Genomic DNA, 21496 nt, shown 5'->3' with positions numbered 1-21496 from the left:
CAGTACTAATTCAGTCTAACTCAGGGACTGAAGCTAGCATTTATAAAACATAATTAGTACTGATCGTCAGTGCTTATTCAGTACTAACTCAGGGACTGAAGCTAGTATTTATAAAACATAATTAGTACTGATCATCAGTACTAATTCTGTTTAACTCAGGGACTGAAGCTGGCATTTATAAAACATAATTAGTACTGATTGTCAGTACTAATTCAGTACTAACTCAGGGACTAAAACTAGTATTTATAAAACATAAATAGTACTGATCGTCAGTACTAATTCAGTCTAACTCAGGGACTGAAGCTAGCATTTATAAAACATAATTAGTACTGATCGTCAGTGCTTATTCAGTACTAACTCAGGGACTGAAGCTAGTATTTATAAAACATAATTAGTACTGATCGTCAGTACTAATTCTGTTTAACTCAGGGACTGAAGCTGGCATTTATAAAACATAATTAGTACTGATTGTCAGTACTAATTCAGTACTAACTCAGGGACTAAAACTAGTATTTATAAAACATAAATAGTACTGATCGTCAGTACTAATTCAGTCTAACTCAGGGACTGAAGCTAGCATTTATAAAAATAATTAGTACTGATCGTCAGTGCTTATTCAGTACTAACTCAGGGACTGAAGCTAGTATTTATAAAACATAATTAATACTGATCGTCAGTACTAATTTTAATTCAGTGCATTTGTACATCTTACTCATAAGATGAATTAGAATTCTATATTTGAGAACCACTTTAGAGGTAAGGTATTTCCTCGCCCCAGAGATATTGAATTTATAGTGAAAACGAATCCTCGATTTTTCTCTTTTGGACTCGGTTTCATTTTTTTCTGAAAACCTAGGAATTTTTTGCTATTGATGAAGCTGACATTTATAAAGCATTATTTGTACTGATCGTCCAAATCTTTTGGTGTCATAAAAAGACGGAATCAAGTCCCAAATGCCTTCTTCTATTGGTTGTTAAACAGGGGTATTCCTTAATGAAGTTGGACTAAGAAGTTGTAAAACAAGAAAAATTTTGTGACTGGATCTCTAGGCTCTCACTTACTCAAGATCATTTTTGTATTTTGTGGGAGACTTCGGATGTTCCTCATTCACGGATTCAAAGATATAAAGGGTAAAATTCTAGTTAATTGACTTCTTGCTATCTCGGAAAGGGTTTAGGTTAAGAAAATAAAACTTTCAGGGATGGGTCTACAGGCTAAAGTATGTCCTGGGAAGGTATTTTAAAGTATCCACCTCCACTCCTTCTCCCTCTAGAGGGCCCTGAAATGTGCCTACATGACAGGTCCATACTTATTGAAATTTTGACAAAACAACATTTTACCTTAATTTTCAGTTTCTAGTTGCTTTTTCTCCGCCTTTAGTTCTGAAAATGCAATTCCTGTTATTTGAGTAGAATTTTGAGCCATATCAAGGTTTTTTTTCAAAATTTAGGAAATGTATTTGCACATCTTTAAAACCTTATAAAATGGAATTGAGCAAAGTTATGAAGCTGAAAACAATTTTGTTGTATTTCAATTAAGCAGAAGATCTATTTTGCAAGGTTTCACTTTTATAACACACATATTTTTAAAGGTATCAAAGGTCAGGGCACCTCTAGAGGGAGAAGGAGTGGAGGTAGTTTCTTCAAAATACCTTCCTGGGACATACTTAGTCTGTAGATTCATCCCTGAAAGCTTCGTTTTCCTAACCTAAACCCTTTCTGAGATAGCAAGAAGTCAATTAACTAGAATTTTACCACATATAGTTGATTTATCTATATTTTTGGAAAGGAATTTTGTTTTGAGTTTGATAAATTTCTAGCAAACATAAAACCGTCTTTTATTTTCAAAATGTGAATTTTCTTCTTAAATGTTTCTTGAGAAAGTAATATAGAATTTTGAGTTCTAGGTATTTGGTCAAAGTTAACCAATCCTGGAGGAAAGGAATAGATTCTAACCTCTCCAGCCCTTAATAGAAAGGAAGATGGTGCATTGCTTTACTTGATATTGCTTCTCCTTTTTCTATGATTTTTTTTTCTATGTTAACAGACCTTGCTCCCTTTTATTCGGGATGTATCGATGAATAGTCCGCAACTTATTGATGAAGTTTTTCGCACTGCTCTACAACAGATAAGTGAGAGCAATTTAGAAGTGTTTCCAACAGCATTGCAGTTTGTTTGTGCGACATTAACAAGAACACAAATTTCCCGGCAAATTAAGGTAAGATTGCACATTTTTTATATAACTTAACTACGCTGAACTGGAATTGGTGATGAGGGTGAATAGAAAGAACATATGAAAACCTATCACTATAGAAAATTACGTGGACAGCCTGTTTTAGATAATTACGAAAATGTTTGGAAAACAATCTTCAAATAAAGGTTTCAGAAATACACATGACAATGTAACAGTCCTAGGCAAATGATATCTAAGAAGCTATATCGTTTGACTTTAGAAAGACCAAGCTCACTGATCATATAATAATAATTAATAAAGGAAATACTACTACTACTAACAACTCACGACAGTACCAATCCGAATGAGGCCAACACAGCTACTCACGCTCTTCCTCAGTCCCCATCAGCTCAAAGTCTCCCTTTTTACACCCACCGAGGAAGTTCCGATTTCCCTTAAATATTTCTTTACGACCTCCTTCCATCTTATTCTGGGATGACCTGGTTCGTTTGGCCATAGATGTTTGGCTGACAAAGACGATCTTAGGCAATTTTGCATCCTTCATTCGAAGAACGTGTCCTAGCCATTTCAACCTTTCTCTCATTATAGCCCTAGAGAGCAGGATTGAACCACATTCTTTGCAGAGCCTAGTATTTGAAATATTGTTATTCAAACGGGTTCCCATAAAAAACCATAGACATTTTCTAAGCAAAACACCTAATAAATCCTCCTCCGTCTTTCGGAGCGCCCACGTTTCAGAACCTAATGATGAACACTCTATATGTGTTCGAAATATCATCAAAAGTTTTACTGCTGATGATGAACACTGTATATGTGTTCAAAATATCCAGTTAAAGTTTTACTGCTGATGATGAACGCTGTATATGTGTTCGAAATATCCAGTTAAATTTTTATTCCTGTTCACTGTCGATTAAAAGGTTTCATCCCTATTTTGAACTGTTATATTTTCAAAAAAAAATTCAACTGTAAAAAAAAACACCCTGGGCCATGGCTATTCTACTTTTGATATCTTCATTGCACCCATTGTCTTTACTAATAGCACTATCGATGTAAGTGAATCTGTCCATTTGATCGGTCTTCTTGTTAACCAACATTATTTCTTCACCTTCACTTATTCCTAATCTTAGCGACATAGTCTTCTTAACATTAATTTTCAAACCTACTCTTGCACCCTGAAAGCACGAAACCTTCAAAAATTCGTTCATTTTGCTAACATTTTCATCTAAATTTAATTTCATGCTCAAGTCATCGCATAATCTATGTCTAGGAGACGTCTTATTTCCCCGTTTGTTTCCGTGTTCTTGCATAGTCTTTGCTCTGCTCATTAAGACCAAGTCCATGGAAATGATCCATATAAATAGGGATAGACCGCAGCATATTGGCAACCTGACTATAAATCGCTAGCAAGGATTTGAAAGGGATAGACCGCAATCCAGCTTCACTCCTAATTCAATCAATGTTTATAAATAAACATATTAAAGATAATATTTTTCCAAATCGGTTTGGCTTAAGGCTGGAATATAGAACAGCTAATTGCTTTGTATTGACAGTAGGTACCACTTTGAAGCATTTAGAAACTAAAAGATAGTATGCATTAGTTATTTTAGCTGATATTTCAGAAGCCTTTGATAACCTATACCACTCCAATGTTCTTGAAGCTTAGTGAAGTTTATAGTGGGGATGCTAGGATGTTTTCTGTCTGGTCAGGAATATGGTGTCCTTGTTATTTATGGGGATAAGTCTAATTTTACAAGAACTCTTATAGGTCTACCCATGGAAGTAAGTTAGGTTCTTTATTTTTTCTGAAAAGTTACGTAAATTGTTTACAGGTTTTGAGTTTGAAATTGTTAATAAAAATAAATTGTTAACTAAAAATTGTTACTGTTTTGAGTTTGAGACATGCTGGTGCCCTTACTACAGAACTTGGTATTAAATCCTTACGAATAAGATTTATGTATATCGTTTCTTCTTTAATAAAGTCAAGTCAAAGTCATATCAACTTAAAACACTGAATTCTGACCTTGATATTGCATAGATTACTTTTAACAATCGAAAAGCGCCATTGTTTCAATCTCTTTCATTAAACAGTGCAGTCACAACTAACTGCACTGATTGAGAACGGAGTAGCAAAGACTGTGTTAATCTCTTGGGTATTTAGCTTCATACTGTATTTATTTTTTATGTTTAACCCTCACTTTATTAGGCAACACAAAAGGCTTAATTTGGAAAGACTTTCTTAATACTGGAAGTGGAAAAATTGTATTTATTTGAAATTCTTACTTATACCTTGGTAAAAATAAAAATAATCAAAATAAATGGTTTTATCATAATTTAAGGAAGACCCTATTGCTATTTTTGTTGTTGGGTCTATTTTCTAAGCTTTGCTGGGTTCTCCCGACTAATAAAATTTTCATAATAACAAGGTATTCTGTATAAACCACTTTGTATGTCTTTTTTTATTATTGTTATTAATTTTTTTCTAAAATTAATAAAAAAAAAATTATAATGGTCAATAGTGATCTGGCCTTTGGAAGCGATTTTTGTATTTTGATTCTGTTATAAACCGGGAACAAAAGTTAAAGATACACCATGGAAATACCTGAATAAACTAGGAATAAAAGTTAAGAATCCTGAAAAAAACTGATATCGCAAATAGTAGAAGAAAGAAAGGAAAAATTAAGCGAACTCAACAATATAGAAGAAAATGAATTGAGAAAAAGTAAGTTGCAAATCTTTACTATCACATTCAAAACAAAATATCTGATTTAATCTAAAATCATTTAGAGAACTGACCTACTTCAAATCCAAGACTAATTTTTCTAATTTTCTAATTTTTCTTCGGTGTTAGCTCGGTAACCCTAAGAGATAAAAAGTAGAAAATTTTTGTGACGACGTTTGGATTTTGAAGCGTCCTAGTTATGCCTCTTGGGGGTCAGGGTCCGATCAGGTGTGTGTGGGAATGGGTCTCGATCCCTAAACTCCAGTCATCAAGAAATCTTCTGGGGGGAAATGTCACTCATTGACAAAACTTGGTGGGACAGTATGGGTCCTAGTTAGATCAATTTGTATGGAAAAGGGCTCCCTAGGTTGTCAGAATATCTATTAGAAGGTTTTATCTGAACTTGAGCAAATTTGCTTAGAAGCAAGATCTAGCTTATTAGTTATGTCTTGTTTTGGGGAGGGGGTCAAAACCCAATCCTATCTTTCGGGGGAGGCAATAAAGTGGAGAAACCTATTAAATTTGTGTCATAAGTATATACAGCAGAAGATATGGTCGGATCAGAATCAAACATAACAGAGACCAATACCAATTGTCTCAGTCGTGGTATTTTGGGTCTCTAGCCAATATCGCTTGTTTTGCAAATTTGGAAGGGTCCCTTAAAGGAGGCTACCAATGAAATTAAAATATTTTTTTTTGTCCTTCCCCTGGACGCATCTTAGGTTCATTTACAGCTACAATTTCCTAGGATTTTGTTTTGTTTGTTTTAAAATTTTGAGTTCTTTAGGGTACAGCCATATTTGTGTCAGTGTTGCCATGTTGAAGTGTGAAAATAAATAAGCAAGGCTTATTTATTCCCAAAGACAACTCCATCTTCAAGGAAAGGTATTAAGCTATATAATACTCTCCACTGCCAGAAACTGTATAACTGCATACAAGGCTCCTTTTCATTAAAATTTGGCCTCCAAACACAGTCCGTCTTGTGTGGGACATGGGGATTTCTAAAGTCATGCAATCAGGATGCATACTAGAAAAGGTGGTGAGATATTAGCCAGCCTTTATTTGAAGTAAGAACTAGTGTCTTAGGCATGTCTTTTGGGGATAGAAACCGGATCTGAACTTTGTGAAAGGGGGAAGGAGATCTCTTCTTAAATTCTTGTCGTCAGAACCTATGGCAAAAGGGTTTGTTGTAACTCAGTTGAAATTTTTAGAAAATAAGAGTAACTATTCTGGCTATGCCTTTTGGGGTTCGTACCCAGTCTGATCTTGCGGGAGGGGGTAGAATCTCAAAATACTCGTCATGGGTTGAACTATATACAATAAAGAGTTTACCTGGCTTTTGATACTTGAAAATCGAAGTTAATGTCCTAATTATGACATTTCATAGTGCAAGACTAAGGTGATGAGGGCAGAAATTCCTGTAATCAGAACATCTGCTAAACGGCTTTGTGCTTCAAGTAAACTTGGTGGAGAATGAGAACTAGTTTTCAAATAGTGTCTTTTTGGGCCCGATCTTTCGGGCTCTTTAGGGGGAGAGGATCTCTAAACTCTGTTCATCAGGAAATCTTCCAGAAGAGGTTGTTGGATATCAACAAAATATACGTAAAAAACATTTTCTCTCTATGGACTTTTTGAGGTTTGGAGGCAATCCGACTTCATTGGTTGATGGGGGCTGTTTAAGTTATCAGGATATCTATCAAAAGAGATAACCCAGACTTCAACCAAACTTGCTTAACGCATTTAATGTCCTTGTTATGCTTATTAGGATTCAATGTCGGTTTAACATCTCCGTTGGAGGAGTAAATAGGGTCACTAAATTCTTGTCATCAGCAGATCTACGAAATGGGAAGGTCGGACTCCTCGACCAACAGGTAGACCAATTCTTGTTCCTCTCTTTGGTCTGGGCTTGATCTGATATCTACTGGGATAGTATTTTCAAAATATTGTTTAGGGTTTTCAAAATATCTCTACTAGGTGGGCTGGTGGGATTCAGACGAAATTGTTCAGCAGCCTACATCCATCAGATTTCAGTTAAGTGCGACAGGGATTAGCGGTCAGGGTTGTAACTTGTATTTAAGCGGCTGGATTCCAATATAATATGCTGCAGAATCAACGAATAGCACCCCTAGAAGCAATTGCCTAGTGAGCCTTAAAGTCTTGCTTCTTTTTTCCACAATTCCACAAACCAACTGTTTTACGGAGTGTCAATAACTGCCGGAAATCATTCTGGGCCGTAGGCATTTAAAAGAGGAAACTCGCGGGGGCAACATATTTGTGAATGGATGTGTTTGGTGTGTCCGTTTTATTCTTTCCTCATGTCTGTAAAAATGACTACTAAAGTTGTCTAATTCTACGGCAAACTACGATCCTGTAATTGAATATAATGGGTTTTTAATCAGGAAATATAGTTGTAGTACCGATTGGTTATACTTCATGCAACCGCGTTCCGTATTTCTTGTAATTCGTTGTGACAGCATGTGAGGGCATGCGAAAAAGTAAATAAGATAGTGGTATCTGATAAAGGACGCAATATTGAACTAAGTGCATGGGTACCAGATAAGAGGGGAAACCGAAGTTTATCATCAAAAAAAAAAAGAAGATCAACGCTGTGTTCTCTTCATTCTTTTTTAACTTTCACTTTGGAAAAGAATTAAGATAAAAGACCAGTTTTTTGTTTTTTTTTGGAAAGCGAATAAAAGGCTAATTTGTTTCTTCAAACTAAACTCTATCTACAGAGTACCCTAGCCTTAATATTTAAAAACAAATTTTGTTTTTTTACTTTTGTAAATGGTCTATTGTCGAGATTTTATTGTCATCTGCTGTATTTTTTTCTGATGTATATATTTTCAATAATTTTTTTTTACAAAAAGGAAAAAGATGATGATATCGCTGTTCGAATGTACCAAAAAGAAATGTGTGAACATGCGTAGTTTGATTGTATAGAATATGTCCCCTTGTATTTTGGCAGAAATTGCAAGAAAAGGTGCATTATTTAAGGGTCGTTAGAAAAATTGTCAACTAAATCCACTTTTAAACCCCCCCCCCAAAAAAAAAGCAAAAACCAACTTGGTATTTGGCTTTACCCTTCTTAAAAAATGGAAATTAACTCACAGATAAATTCTATTCTATTTTTCAAATATTAGAATATTTCTTTGAATTATCATAATATCTTTATTTTTGTTATTATGATCAATATCCTTTTGTTTTTTTTTTCAGAAAGACTCGGTCCGTGTTGTCCAAACTTTAGGTATTTTGTTTTCTTCTCCAGTAGCAAGAAAAGACATTGAAGAGGTCAATAACATCGAGACATACGACTGGTCAAATATCTTTGCCTTAGCAATAGAAATGATCAATAAACTTGCAACATTTGTCTTAGAAGAGGAAAATCCTGATGCGGTTTTTCAGAATGCCTTCGTTTTCCTGAAATATGCTATCGAAGGTAATTTTTTTTAAATATCTCGTTAAGTCAAAATCTGTATTCATTCTATCTTTTTGTGCGATGTATAGGAACCAAACTCAGAGACGACCTTAAATCATTCCATGTTTTGGGAGGGAATCCGCAAACTTTCTTCTTTTTGAATTATTTTGGGACACTAATATTGCTGCTGCCAAGTCGTCGGAGTACTGAAGCCAGCACCGCTGCCTGTGCTCCCATTCATTTTCCTTGAAACAATTTCTTATGACTTCATCCCAGCCTATGTGAAGACGGCCTGCTTCTCATTTGACTCCAAATGTGTGCTCAAAGAGCACATTTTGTTGCAAACTATCATCCATGAAGCGTGTCCTAATTATTATAACAGTTCATTCATTGTAGCTCTAGGAAATGGGACCAAACCAAGTTTTTCGAATAGTTTATTGTTTTATTTATACTCATTCAAACGATTGTTTAGAATATTCCTTAGACAATTCTTTTGGAAGAACTTCAGTATATCATCACCCTTTCAGAGCAGCCAAGTTTTAGAGCCGTGCATAGACCCTATTATTACTACTACTGCTGTTAGTATCAACGACTTATTGTAGTACCAAGCTGCCCGCGGCCAACACAGCTGTGTAAGCTCCTCCTCCTCCCAGTGCTTTCGAAGGTTCACTCTTTACCCCTTCCCATCTATTTCCAACTTTCTTTAAAACCTTATTTATGACCTCTACCAACTTATTTGAGAATAACTTGCTTTTGACTAGACCCGTGTTGGATGGCCAAAAAACACAATATTTGGCAATCTGTCATCTTTCATCCATAAAACTTGGCCTAACCATCTTAGCCTTTCTTTCACTATAGCCCTAGAAAATTGGGTCCAAAAATCATATTCATAATCATCAGTAATTTTATCTCTAACTTTGCAATAATCAGATTTCAACAACATTGTCAGTACTTGAGGCTTTATTATTTTGTAATCCTTTAATGTCTCTGTCGGGTATTATTCATTCTTTTCTATATTATTTCTTACAGCTTTATAATGGCTTAACATCTCCAAATGTCGTAACATTTTATACATAAAATATTATGGTTGAACACCTCCCTGATCACTAATTAAGGCCCAGTTCCTTGCTTTAATTGAGATAAGTCCAGACTGACTACCTCCTCTAAGTTTTTGAATATGCTGATCAAAAATCTTAGGATTATGCTGTCTGGCTGCACCTTCAAATCCTTTGCAATTTTATCCATGGCCTTCATTTTACATTTTTTAATTCTCACACTTTAGCGCTTTCTCTTCTTCTCTTACTTCATTCTTATTCTTGTGTGATTTATCACTCAGAAATTTGTTGTTGAGACCCCTTCCCTCTTCTACGAAGCATAAGCGTTTTTACTAATATTCCTAGTTGCATTTTGTCTCTCCTCTCTAAGATTTCTGCTGCATAGTAAACTATTTTCCTAAAATTGTTCTATCTATCTTCTACGTTATCAGATTTTAAACTCTCCAGTTTCATATTCAACTATTTTTGGATTTTTCTGAAATACCCATCCTAGAGTCTATTAAAATCAGAATTATCTGGAACCAGAAGTCAGTTACCCTTCCAAAATTTGAGCTTTAGACTAACCCTACTTTTGATATCAGTAACAGGACTAGTATATACCCTACCAGTATTCTAATTTTCATTCGAAAACCCATCTTCTTCTTTTTCTAAACATTTTTCAATTGCAAAGAAACACCCTACATCTTCGCTATTCTGCTTTTCTGATCTAGTCGGTGTCCTCCCCCCTTTCTAATAATGGTACCTATGTAAGTGAAACTATCGATTTGGCCAATCCTCTTGCTACTTAACATCAAACCGTCACCTAGATAACTTCGAAGACGACACTGCCTTTCCATGACGAAAGTATAACAGTTCAAAATAGGGATGAAACCTTTTAATCGATAGATATAAAAAATTTTAACTGTACAAAATAAACAGTTAAAAAATTAACAGTTAAAAACTTTATATCTGTCCACTGTCGATTAAAAGGTTTCATCCCTATTTTTAACTGTTATACAAACCATCACCCTTATTTATTCCTAGTTTAAAAGACTCAGTCTCCTTAACGTTATTTCTTAGTCCTATTCTCACACCCTGAACTCTCAAAACCTCAGATAATTCATTCATTTCCCCGACATTTGTATCAAGGTTTCTCGAACCACTTTGTACAAGCCATGGAACCCATGGATTTACCTAGCCTAAAAAAATTTTCGTAATTGTGCCAAAGATCCGTTTTAGAGATCTGTTGCTTAGTCTAGCAACTAGGACTATGAAAGACTTTTGCCGTGATTTTCTTTTTTGTAACAGTAGTGACTTTTATATATATATATATATATATTTATTTTTTTTTCATAGCGCCAATTGCCAATGTAGGAGTTCTATCGGCTAGATTCAATATAGAATATGGACTTCAAAAAAACGGAATATATAAAAATTAATAGAAATCTTCAAAAACTTGGGGTTAAGGGGGATGGGGGAAGGAGGAAGAATGGGATAGAGTTCAAACTCGATATTAAATTCTGCGATAAAACAGCTCCACTCATATACTAAATGAAAAAAGTTATGAGACATTGGTAATGCTAATAATTAAAGTCTGGTAAAAAAAAGGAAAAAAAAGCAGTTTCTGATCATAATTTAATAAGTAATTTGATCAGCATGAATGATGCTTGTTTTATTTTCGATTTTATTATTATTTTAATAGTTTCAAGTCACATGTTTAGTGCCAAGTCACGAAATTCAATGATATTAAATTTAATAAATACTTTGTTCAGGTATGAGTTCAGGGAAAAAGATACCTATGTTATTTTGTTCGGTCTAAATAGTTATTCCTGTCGCAGAGAAGAGGACTGGCAATTAATAATGTGCATTAACATACTAATTCTATATGCTAGGTTACATTCCCTGATTTAATGCACCGGATTAAGGCTAAAGCAAAATTACTCCCAAACTAGATATTAAAGATTAATATACGTGATCATACTTGTGTACTCGATTCCAACTTTTATAGGATATCCTTTACTAGGTTGCAGCTGCCGCTGCAACCATGATTTTAGGCGAAGCCGGGGGAAGGGATAGGACACATGTAAAAGTAAATTGTTGGTTCGCAATTCCTCTGAGAACCCTTCGAACACCTTTTAGATGAATATCCATCTTCCATCTATCCTCACCTGTATGCGGATACTTAACCTATGCAAAAGAGAAATGTATCCATACTGAGGTTCTCTGTTGCATTCCCAAGTTTTGTCCATTTTGAATAGGACCCCCTGTATAACAGAAAAGTTGCAACTCTTCAGTTATCGTGTTTATCGGGTGTTTATCTAGTTCTTAATTTTGTGGATTTTTTTTCAGTTAAATGGCCAAATTTTCCATTATCTGAAGTATCTGGACTGTATGCCAAGCGAAGTGTATCAGATGTGCTTGTAGATGCAGCAGACGAAAAAATTATGTCGATTTTAATAGAATCATGCTCCTACTATAAGGTAAAGTGTATTTCAAGGAATACCTAGTTAGAATATCACGCACAATGAAAACAGTACTTACAGAATGGAAGAGAACCCATTTTTATCTAAGGCTTCGTTTTTTTTATGATGCCACCAGTGGAAACTAAAAATTTTTATGTTGATTTTTTCAAATTAATTAAGAGAATGGAAAACTTCGCATAATATGGTATACATTCGTGGGTATTCATTTCGAGTGTCAATAACATTTGAACTATGAAACCCACTGGAATAATTCTTTTACGAAAATGCTCACCTCGGAACCCTCCATATAGAAATGCATTAAAATGTATGGGCTAAAACTAGAATAATTTCCCTTCTCTTACTTTTCACTAGCTTTGGCTGAAATCCAGTCGTAATTTCTGATTAATCAGTACAAGAATTGAAGAGCCCCCTCATCAATGCAGAGTTTTGACTTCATTAAGACGCTATAAATATTCCACCAACCTCAGCATAGATCTGACATCCTCTTCCAGTGGAGGCGCGATTGAGAGTTATTCGACACTCATCTTTTTCCAGACTGCACTCCCAAAAGCCACGATATCCTATGCGGGGTATGGCTTATTGCCCTCCCCAAAAATTCCCCCACGAAAAATTCCCATCCCTCTGCAGAAAATTCTATCCCTGTGGAAAATTCCCATCCCCCCGCAGGAAATTCTATCCCTGCGGAAAATTCCCACTGGAAAATTTTGGAAATTGAGCCTTCAGATAAATATAGCCAGTAATGTGGGGGCGGGGATTAATCCCTCATCTCTTTTTATTTAAACTAAACCTGAATAAGGTTGCTGCAGGGTGGTGTCTCCCTTTGTATTGCAGGAAACTTTTTCTGGCATTTATTTTAAAGCTTTATTTAACTAAACTAATTTGAGTCAGATTTCATAAAATTATTTGCAATGATGTGAAAGCGCGCATCAACTAATTTAAAGGAGTGATGGTGAATCGTTATATAGGTGGGAAGAGGATAAATGTCTCGAAGAGTTTATTTTAATGTCAAAACATCCTAACTCTCGTTGAGCCTTCAGATAAACATAGAATTTGCTCTAGGGCTCCTCAAATGAATCACCTCTACCCCCTCCCCAGGCTCGTGATCGTAGAAACTTTGGAGAATGGTCATTCAATCGGAAATTGAGAGCTCTAGTGCTTTTTTTAATATATCAATTTTTCTTTAAATATTATGACGTAACTCCCAGAGTCGCTGGGATAAGGGTTGTAAATTACGCGAAGCGTCAATTCTTTACAGGTATACTTTATAGTAGAAAAAAGGGGGGCACGTTTGGTCTTGGGAGTCCAGTGGTGTTAAACTTTCTTTGATTATTTTCTGGGTCAAAAAGATCATCTAATTTTGCTGTGTGAAGGCGGAGAGGTTAGGGATCTGTAAATGAGCCACAAAAACTCTTCCCGGGTCAGTTTGGAGCTTACTGCTTTAAGTCCATGGGCCAAGGGGACTAGCGTTGAAAAAATTATTCAAAGGACTGGTCGCTTTGAGAATGGTTCCTCCTTTAACAAAGGGGGCTCAAAAAAGTGCCAAATTTTTCTTATTGGCCTGAAACTTTAGGCTAAGGGGATCCCAATGATGAAGGGAATTAAAACAGTATTGCTTCCCCTCAAAGTGCAGCCCAAAAAGGGCCAGAAAAGTGCCAAAAGTTTTATTTCCCACGCACTTCAAATGAGAAGGACTATTTTAGGAACTTGATAGGGGGATTTTTCGATTGAAGATTGAAAGTTCTCGTGTCCTTTGAAAAGGCTGAAACCTACTGGAGGGCAATTAACCTCCCTCTCGGTTTCTTTATGGCTATTCGACCCTTCTTCGATTCCTATGATTTCGAATCACATTTTGAGACGTCTGTTTTGTTCAGAATTTTGAAATATGTAATTAGTTTGCCTTCGGGGTTGATATTACCCTCAGAGCCCAATATTAAACTTTATCTTATCTTGCTATGAAGCTCAACCCCCCAAACACGAGCAAATGATTAAAATAAAATGTAAAAACAAATACTATAGGATCAGTTACAGTACATTCTACCCCTATAATCTGTAATATTGGTAGAATATCAAATAATTTTTCTTATCTTCATTATTTCTATTTGTCGCATTTTCTCCGTGGCTGATCAATTTTGTATGTGGGATGAATTTTTCGTGGGTGGAGGGGGAATTTTCGAAGGTGAATAAGCCTAGCATCCTCCTATATAAGATGCTCAATGACAAAAAACTACTTTTGCCCTTGCTCATCCTATACAGATGATGATTTGGTCCTTGGTATAAGAAAGGCAGAAACAGTATATCAAATGTTACTTTATACAAAATATTCTCGCTATTGATCAGATAATATGAGTTTTAGAACTCTCCTCCCTTTCCCATTGAGCTCGGATCGGGTCTTGATCAATAAAATCTATAAGTAAGATGTTAAATCTTACTTGCCTCTAAATTTCGCTAAGATATGACTACACCTTCTGGTAATGCTAATGACAAGAATTTTGAGATATCCTTCCTTCATAGAGGTCAAAATTGAATACGAATCCTGAAAAGGGGCAACTGGAAAATCCAATAGAGTCTCTGACCAAAGTTTTGTTTTGATATGTTAACCCCTCTGTCAGATGTCTTGATGAAGAATGCTTAGGGATTTCAATCCCTAACAAAGGTTTTGTTGGATTTGGAACTCTCAAAGGCATAAATGCTGAAGATGCTTAATGCTTAGCCATTTAATATGTTCTTGAGATGGATGAAGAATGTGTCACCAGCATGTTCTTACTCAGTAGCCTGCAAAAGGCTATAGGAAAGACTTCCTTTCCAGCTCTTAATTCCTTGTTAATGCTTGTTCTCTTCATGACTGGTATTTGGGAGAAGGCAGAGAAGCTATGCTCCAAAGAAGCTCAGCGATTCTTGAAATAGATGGTGAAATTATAGAAATTACCGAACTGTAACGATTTCTTTCTTTTTGCTCCCCCCTGGGATTTGTTTTCTTTTGTTCTTCCCCTGACAATAATCGAAATAATATTGACTTTTCTGATAATTAAGAGACTTAGATGATAGTATAGAACAGGCTGTAAGCTGACATGTTACCCTTTTACTTCTATACATAGATGCAAACTTTTCTTTTTCTCCTGTGGCAACTCAACTTCCAAATAATCAGGAAGAGTCTGTTTCCCTTCCCCAATTCTCGCGACTGTTGATTTTCTGGTATATTTTTGAATATTAAACTGTTTGCCCCCATAATAATTTCTTAGAACGCTCTGCATTTACATGTATAAAAAATATTGTATATTTTTAATATCTTAAATTACATATAATTTGGATTTTCCATATTTACTATAATTGACTAAATATAATTCTAAATATTAGTTCATTTTTTCACTTTGTTTTAGTAATACTAAACTAGAATCGATATTTAAAACTTATGAGCCGCTGGAGATAGCTGAATTTGAAGTTGGCAACTTTTCCTCAAAATCCCAAAGTGTTCCCTAACCTTTTCTATTTTTTTTCTAGAATTTAATAAATGTTAATTTTCAGTTCGATTATGTTATTTTTATTCATTTTTTTTTCTAGGCCTACTTTGATTGTTTGCGTTTTTTCCCTAAATCGTTGCTTGGTTTGATTTGTTGTTTACAATTTTATTTAGTTGTTTTTTATAACACTTGATTTTGAGGGAAATAAATAATATGAAAATATAGAAATATATAGGGCAAAACGAGTAAAATGTTTGAAAAAAGCAGTGAATAAAACAAAAGATATTTTACTTAAACATTTTATATAATACATAAATACAATATTGCTCATTTAATTGCTATCTTCGTCAAAAGCCTCACCCATTAGCGTACTTGTATGATTCTACATAAAACTTTTGAAATAGGAAAAGAGCCTTTTTTTTTCCCCTAATCTGTTTCCACATTTCTTTCTGGGTCTCGTGCTCATGATCTTAAGTTTATTGAGATCCTAATGTAACTTATTAGGAACTGGGGCTCTAGGTCTATAATCCATTCACCACAGTAGGAACAATTAAATAGAAATATATACTTAAAACACATAATTTTGTATTTCAAAACTCACATAATGTGGAACAGTGGTCCGTTTTCATACTTACACGTTTAAAAAATAGTCTTTGCTGTCTCTTCGTCTGATTAAATCAGAGGCAACGCTCTTGTGTCACCTTAGTAAAGAGCCATATTCCTCTCAAGGATTTGTTTTTCCTGGCCACTTCCCATAGAAGTTGTGGCTGCTGAGACTTGGGATAGGGCTGATTCGATTAGAAGGAAATGGCAAGTTTTAGTGCCTTTTCTAAGGGTCGAAAGTAATTGGAGGGCAGTCAGTCCACTGCCCGCGCCCTTTTTGCTGATGAGGATATTTTAGTATGTATGAATAAACTAAAACCTAAAGGTACTGAAAAAATGAATGTCGGATCAAGCATAAAGATAACCCAAACTGAAAGAGGGTACCCTTTAAAGGTTCCGAGCTTTAAAGGTCCAATTCTTATTTGCTGTAATTTATGTTCGTTTTAAGTTTGACGTAATAATTCCTTTTAGTTTTTGTCGTTTACGATCCTTCTTTTCCTCCATAACAGTATCGGCCACATTTATATTTGATGTGATTATTCGTTTAATATTCTGTTTTCGGTTTCATTTATTCATTCGTAATAATTTGAATTACTATGACTTTATTTTTCTTAGGTTTAGGTTTTAATGTGGTTCTTTACTTCGAAAAAACTTTCTTATGGACAACTTTTCTTTAAATTAATCAATAAGAAAGTGAGCTTTTCCCCATAGATAGATACTTTATTTCGTGATTAAATAAAATATAGATATTTCATAGAAAAGAAAGCACGTACACACTACAAAAAAGAGAAAAAATAATACACATTGTCAAAAACAAAACATAAACACTAATTGAAAGTCAAGTCTCTTTGTGCGGGATAAAAATCTGTTTACAATAGTCCGAACTCTATTGTTTCTAATTATCAACGATAAAGAAAATGGACACTTATTTCATATTCACTTAATTCAAACTCTATTACTATAAGTACTCTATAATAAACAGGGCAATCAAATAGATGACTACATGTTTCAATTAGACCGCAAAAGCAGCATGAAGAGTCCGGTTTCCCCAATCTAAAGCAATCTGCTATATCCTGTAATAACCTGTGTGAATCTGCTATTTGGGTGGATTTTTGATGCAGAGATAAGGTCATCTTTATTTTAAAAAAAAGTTAGCCGGCCATGTGCCAACAGAATTTTTAAACTCATCAAACCATTTTGCATACAAAAACTCATTTAAAGATTTACGGTCAATATGAAAGGGTTGAGATCCACTAAAGTCATCAAAAGAAGGACCCCAAAAAATTGTAATAATTTAGTCGGTATAATAGCTATGATGTGCCGAATAGCTAATTCCATTCAAGGTAGGACTTAAAACTTTTAATGAATTTACTAACATTGTTTTTAGTTTTTCGCACAATTTTGGGTTCTTACTAAAATTGGGCCTCCGTTATCCGAGTTGATGCTCTATTTCATCAAAAATTGGGGTAGCAATTTGCTAATTTGGGGACCCAAATTAGTGTAAAGCTGGGGAACTGGCTTGGTAATTCCGGTACCTTCGAAAAATCTAAAAATAAAATAGATGGTGTATCTCTTTATGCAAAGCAGAAGTTGAATCACTATAATCTCTGGGACCCCGACAGAGTCAAAAGCTAGGATAGCTTGCCAATTCAGGTGCACTTAAATAAGGAAAAAAAGTGCATCTCCCTTTGTGTTATGTAGCAGATTGATTACTAATAACTTCATAAATTAAGCCATCTGAAGTCAGAATAGAAGTTTTATAATTCTTGTACAATACTAAAATAGAATAACGAAATGTATGGTTCAATAGGGTCTCCCTGTATATAATTTATTTGTTAGATTATTGCTAATTTTAGGATCCAAAAAAGAAGCTTGCCATTTCGGTACCCAAGAAAAGAAATGGATGGTACGTGAAATAAATGGACGCTTCTTTTATACGTGCAATTTTATACTCTGGTAAAGTGAAGATTTTTTGCGTCGTCTATTTCGTTTTTGTTTATTTACATTTTATTTTTTCTAGCTGAAGGATCATTTCCCGAAAGATGAATAAAAAAAATTAAGGTTTAAAGTATAAAACAGATCTGGGAGCTCCTTCCTTTTTAACTACCTCCTGACAAAAGAGTTATTGTTTTGATCCTTAACTCACTTTTCAAGTTGATTGAATATTTTATTTTCAGGAGAGTTTGACAATTATAGAAACAATAATCAGGGCTGAAAAAATGTCCTGTAGTCAAGTAGTCACGGAAGTAAATGAGCCGCCAGCAAAAAGGACCCATACACATCGAAACTATCACTTGCCAGCTACTGAGATGATATTGAATTCTTTCCACTCTTTAGCATCTTCTCTAGCAAAGGACAGTAATAATACCCAATGCGTTGCACTTCTGAGACTTCAATATTTGCTTGCATATTGTGCAGTAAAGCTCGAGTATGATATTGATGTAAGTTCTATATCAGTGGTAGCTGCAGAGAATATCTCAAAGATCTTGAAGATTTGTGATTCAGCTCAGGCATTCAGTGATATTATTTCGCCAATAATAGACGTGGTATCGGCTTTGTCTGTCTATCATATGGTCAAAGGTTTGCCTCAGCAACTGCTTAGCTGGGTTGTTGCAATGATGACTTTACCCTGGATGGTTTATGAGGTTAATTTCCTAGATTTAGTGGTAGAGAAAAAAGCGATGTTTGAAGAAATGGCTCGGTTAGTGGACCCCCTACTAGGTGAATTTTTAATTGTATTTACCACTAGTATTAGTCCGGATTATTTGCAAGTTTTTAATGAAGAGACATTTTAAGATAAAAGCTGCTCATTGAACGTTATACAGTTACTTCAGTAAATTTGATTTGCCGGATCTGTATTTATCTGATTTTTCTTTCTAACGAGCAATCAATTTTTTAAAACACTAAGGACAGTGAAATCTGATTTTTTGAATGGCTTCGTAAAAACTTAGACACCCATCAAATTAGGAAAGATTGGGGAGTCAGTTTTCAATAATAAAGACCTCCATATGCACTTTTCGATAGTAATGGGTCCCAAGTAAAAAAAGAAAAAAAACGTGGTCTCAAAACAAGCGAAAAAATAAGCTATTAACCCATGGCACCAAACAGCTTTAGAAGGTTTAGCTTTCCCTAGAAGGTGTAGTTACCATCTACGACCAACAAAATGCTGCTGTTTAAATGTTTGCAGATGAAAAACTTTGTCAGATTTAACCAGTTAGTTTCGCTTGATTATTTTTACGGTTTAGTTTTGCAACACTGACGAAAATGCCTCCAAACTTTGATGTTGTGCTGTCTTTTATATATATAAAAAAAGTTCATTTTTTTTGTCGAGTACTCATTGTTTTTATCTGGTGATTAAAAAAAAACTTCTGTAAAAGCTAGGTGCTATACCATTTAAAAAGTTATTCAAAATCTCGCGGTTTCAAAATTATTCTGTACTAAATTTTGGTTTTATTGCTTGATTAGTTTAGATTGTTCGTTAGTGCAAAGGAAAAAGTTCACCCATACACTCTGGATTTTATATGTGAACTCACAACCTTTCTCTGTGCACTCGGGTCTTTGGGCCCTGGAGATGGCCTCCTCTTAAAGAGAGAATTTCATTAGTTGTTCAACAAACAAAACTCTGTCTTTGATGACTTTTTTCGCCTCCCTGCATATGTTCCAACACAAGCAAAATAAGTGTTTAGAAAATCACGGTTTGCAATTACGAATATGCCTAAGACGGGTCCAAGGCGCAAAAATGTTTTTATTATAGTGTCCTTGGTAATTTAAGCATAGGGTCAGGGCAATTAATAGGTTTTTGCGAGCGCAATTACTGAATTCATTATCCCGCCCATATTTATAAAATAAATAAAAATATGCTACGAATCCTTTCTATTGCTTTTGACTGTATTTGCTCGTTCTGTTCATGAGTATCTGACATATTAGTCTCTAACAGTCCAATAATTAAAGGTATAAAATATGAAGCATAAACAAGATAAAATAAAAAGTAAATATAAAAGAATTTCCTTAATAAATATTAAAAAAAAACTTAAATTAAGTTTAAAATACAAGTGTTGAACAGTAAATATAAAATAGCTTTGCATAATATATATATTCAAAAGATTATTGTCAATAACGTAATTCTACAAGGTCATAGATGTCCGCTAAATAAGCAGCTTTAGCAAGATTGAAAAGTACTAAAGAGGTTGTCTCTTTACAGGAATTTTGTTGGCCTGAGTAATTTTGATGATTTGAGCAATAGTTTACAAGAGCTGTGGGCCCAAAAACTAGAACTAGCACTATAACCATATCCTCTTTTCAAAGTTTTTATCAGGCAAGAACTCTAAATGAATTCGTATTTTTGAAGTGGCTCGTTTTAGCGAGAATAGTTGACTGAAAATTTTTGGAAGCATTGAAGCATTGGAGGCTTTTGAAGCATTAAAATACTCCGTAGTTTTGTAAAAAAAAATTAATAAATAAAGTAAAAAAAGAAGGTAGAATTGTGATAAAGAGCTGATTTTAAAAATATCCGGAGGAGCTCCTTAACTTTAAGGGTATTGTCCATCCGATTTTTATGGCACTTGGTATTAACCAAGTGACATATAGCAATCGCCAATTCTGTCTGTCTGTCTGTCTGTCTGTCTGTCGGTCCCGGTTTTGCTACTTTAGGCACTTCCAGGTAAGCTAGGAACCATGAAATTTGGCAGGCGTATCAGGGACGGGACCAGCTTAAATTAGAAATAGTTGTTTTCCCAATTTGACCATCTAGGGGGGGGGGAGTGGGGGGCCGGTTAATTCGGAAAAAATATAAAAATGAAGCATCTTTAACTTATGAATGGGTGATGGGATCTTAATGAAATTTGATGTTTGGAATGATATTGTGTCTCAGAGCTCTTATTTTAAATCCCGACTGGATCTGATGACATTGGGGGGGGGGAGTTGGAGGGGGGGAAACCTAAAATCTTGGAAAACACTTAGAGTGGAGGGATCGGGATGAAACTTGATGGGAAAGATAAGCACAAGTCCCAGAAACATTATTGACATAATCGGAACGGATCCGCTCTCTTTGGGGTAGTTGGGGGGGGGGTAATTCTAAAAAAATTGAAAAAATGAGGTATTTTTAACTTACGAATGGGTGATTGGATCTCAATGAAATTTGGTGTTTAGAAAAATATCGTGTCTTAGAGCTCTTATTTTAAATCTGGACCGGATCTGATGACATTTGGGGGGGAGTTGGGAGGGGGAAACCTAAAACTTGGAAAACACTTTAAGCGGAGGGATCGGGATGAAACTTGGCGGGAAAAATAAACAGGAGTGCTAGATACATGATTGACATAAACGGAACGGATCCACTCTCTTTGGGATAGTTGGGGGGGGGGGGGTTATTTCTGAAGAATTAGAAAAAATGAGGTTTTTTAAACTTACGAACAGGTGATCGGATCTCAATGAAATTTGATATTTAGAAGGATATCGTAGCTCAGAGCTCTTATTTAAAATCCGACCAGATATGGTGACATTGGGGGGGGGGGGGAGTTGGGAGGGGGAAACCTAAAACTTGAAAAACACTAAGAGTGGAGGGATCGGGATGAAACTTGGTGGAAAAAGA

At 35.0% G+C, this 21496-nt stretch overlaps 1 protein-coding gene across 4 annotated transcripts in view; it reads left to right on the top strand.

The window, feature by feature from the left end:
- LOC136031309 (serine/threonine-protein kinase atr-like) overlaps positions 1-21496 on the top strand; it is a gene marked incomplete at its 3' end in the record, with an annotated part of 115048 nt that overhangs the window by 22991 nt on the left and 70561 nt on the right. For all 4 annotated transcript variants that reach the window (XM_065710764.1, XM_065710766.1, XM_065710765.1 and 1 more), the window contains 4 exon segments: positions 2048-2218; positions 8130-8352; positions 11715-11845; positions 18087-18630. In XM_065710764.1, coding sequence (XP_065566836.1) covers positions 2048-2218; positions 8130-8352; positions 11715-11845; positions 18087-18630 — 1069 coding nt within the window.

The sequence above is a fragment of the Artemia franciscana genome, chromosome 9 (genome assembly GCF_032884065.1).
Source record: "Artemia franciscana chromosome 9, ASM3288406v1, whole genome shotgun sequence".
NCBI classification, from domain to species: domain Eukaryota; kingdom Metazoa; phylum Arthropoda; class Branchiopoda; order Anostraca; family Artemiidae; genus Artemia; species Artemia franciscana.
This window is presented reverse-complemented; position numbering and strand designations above follow the sequence as displayed.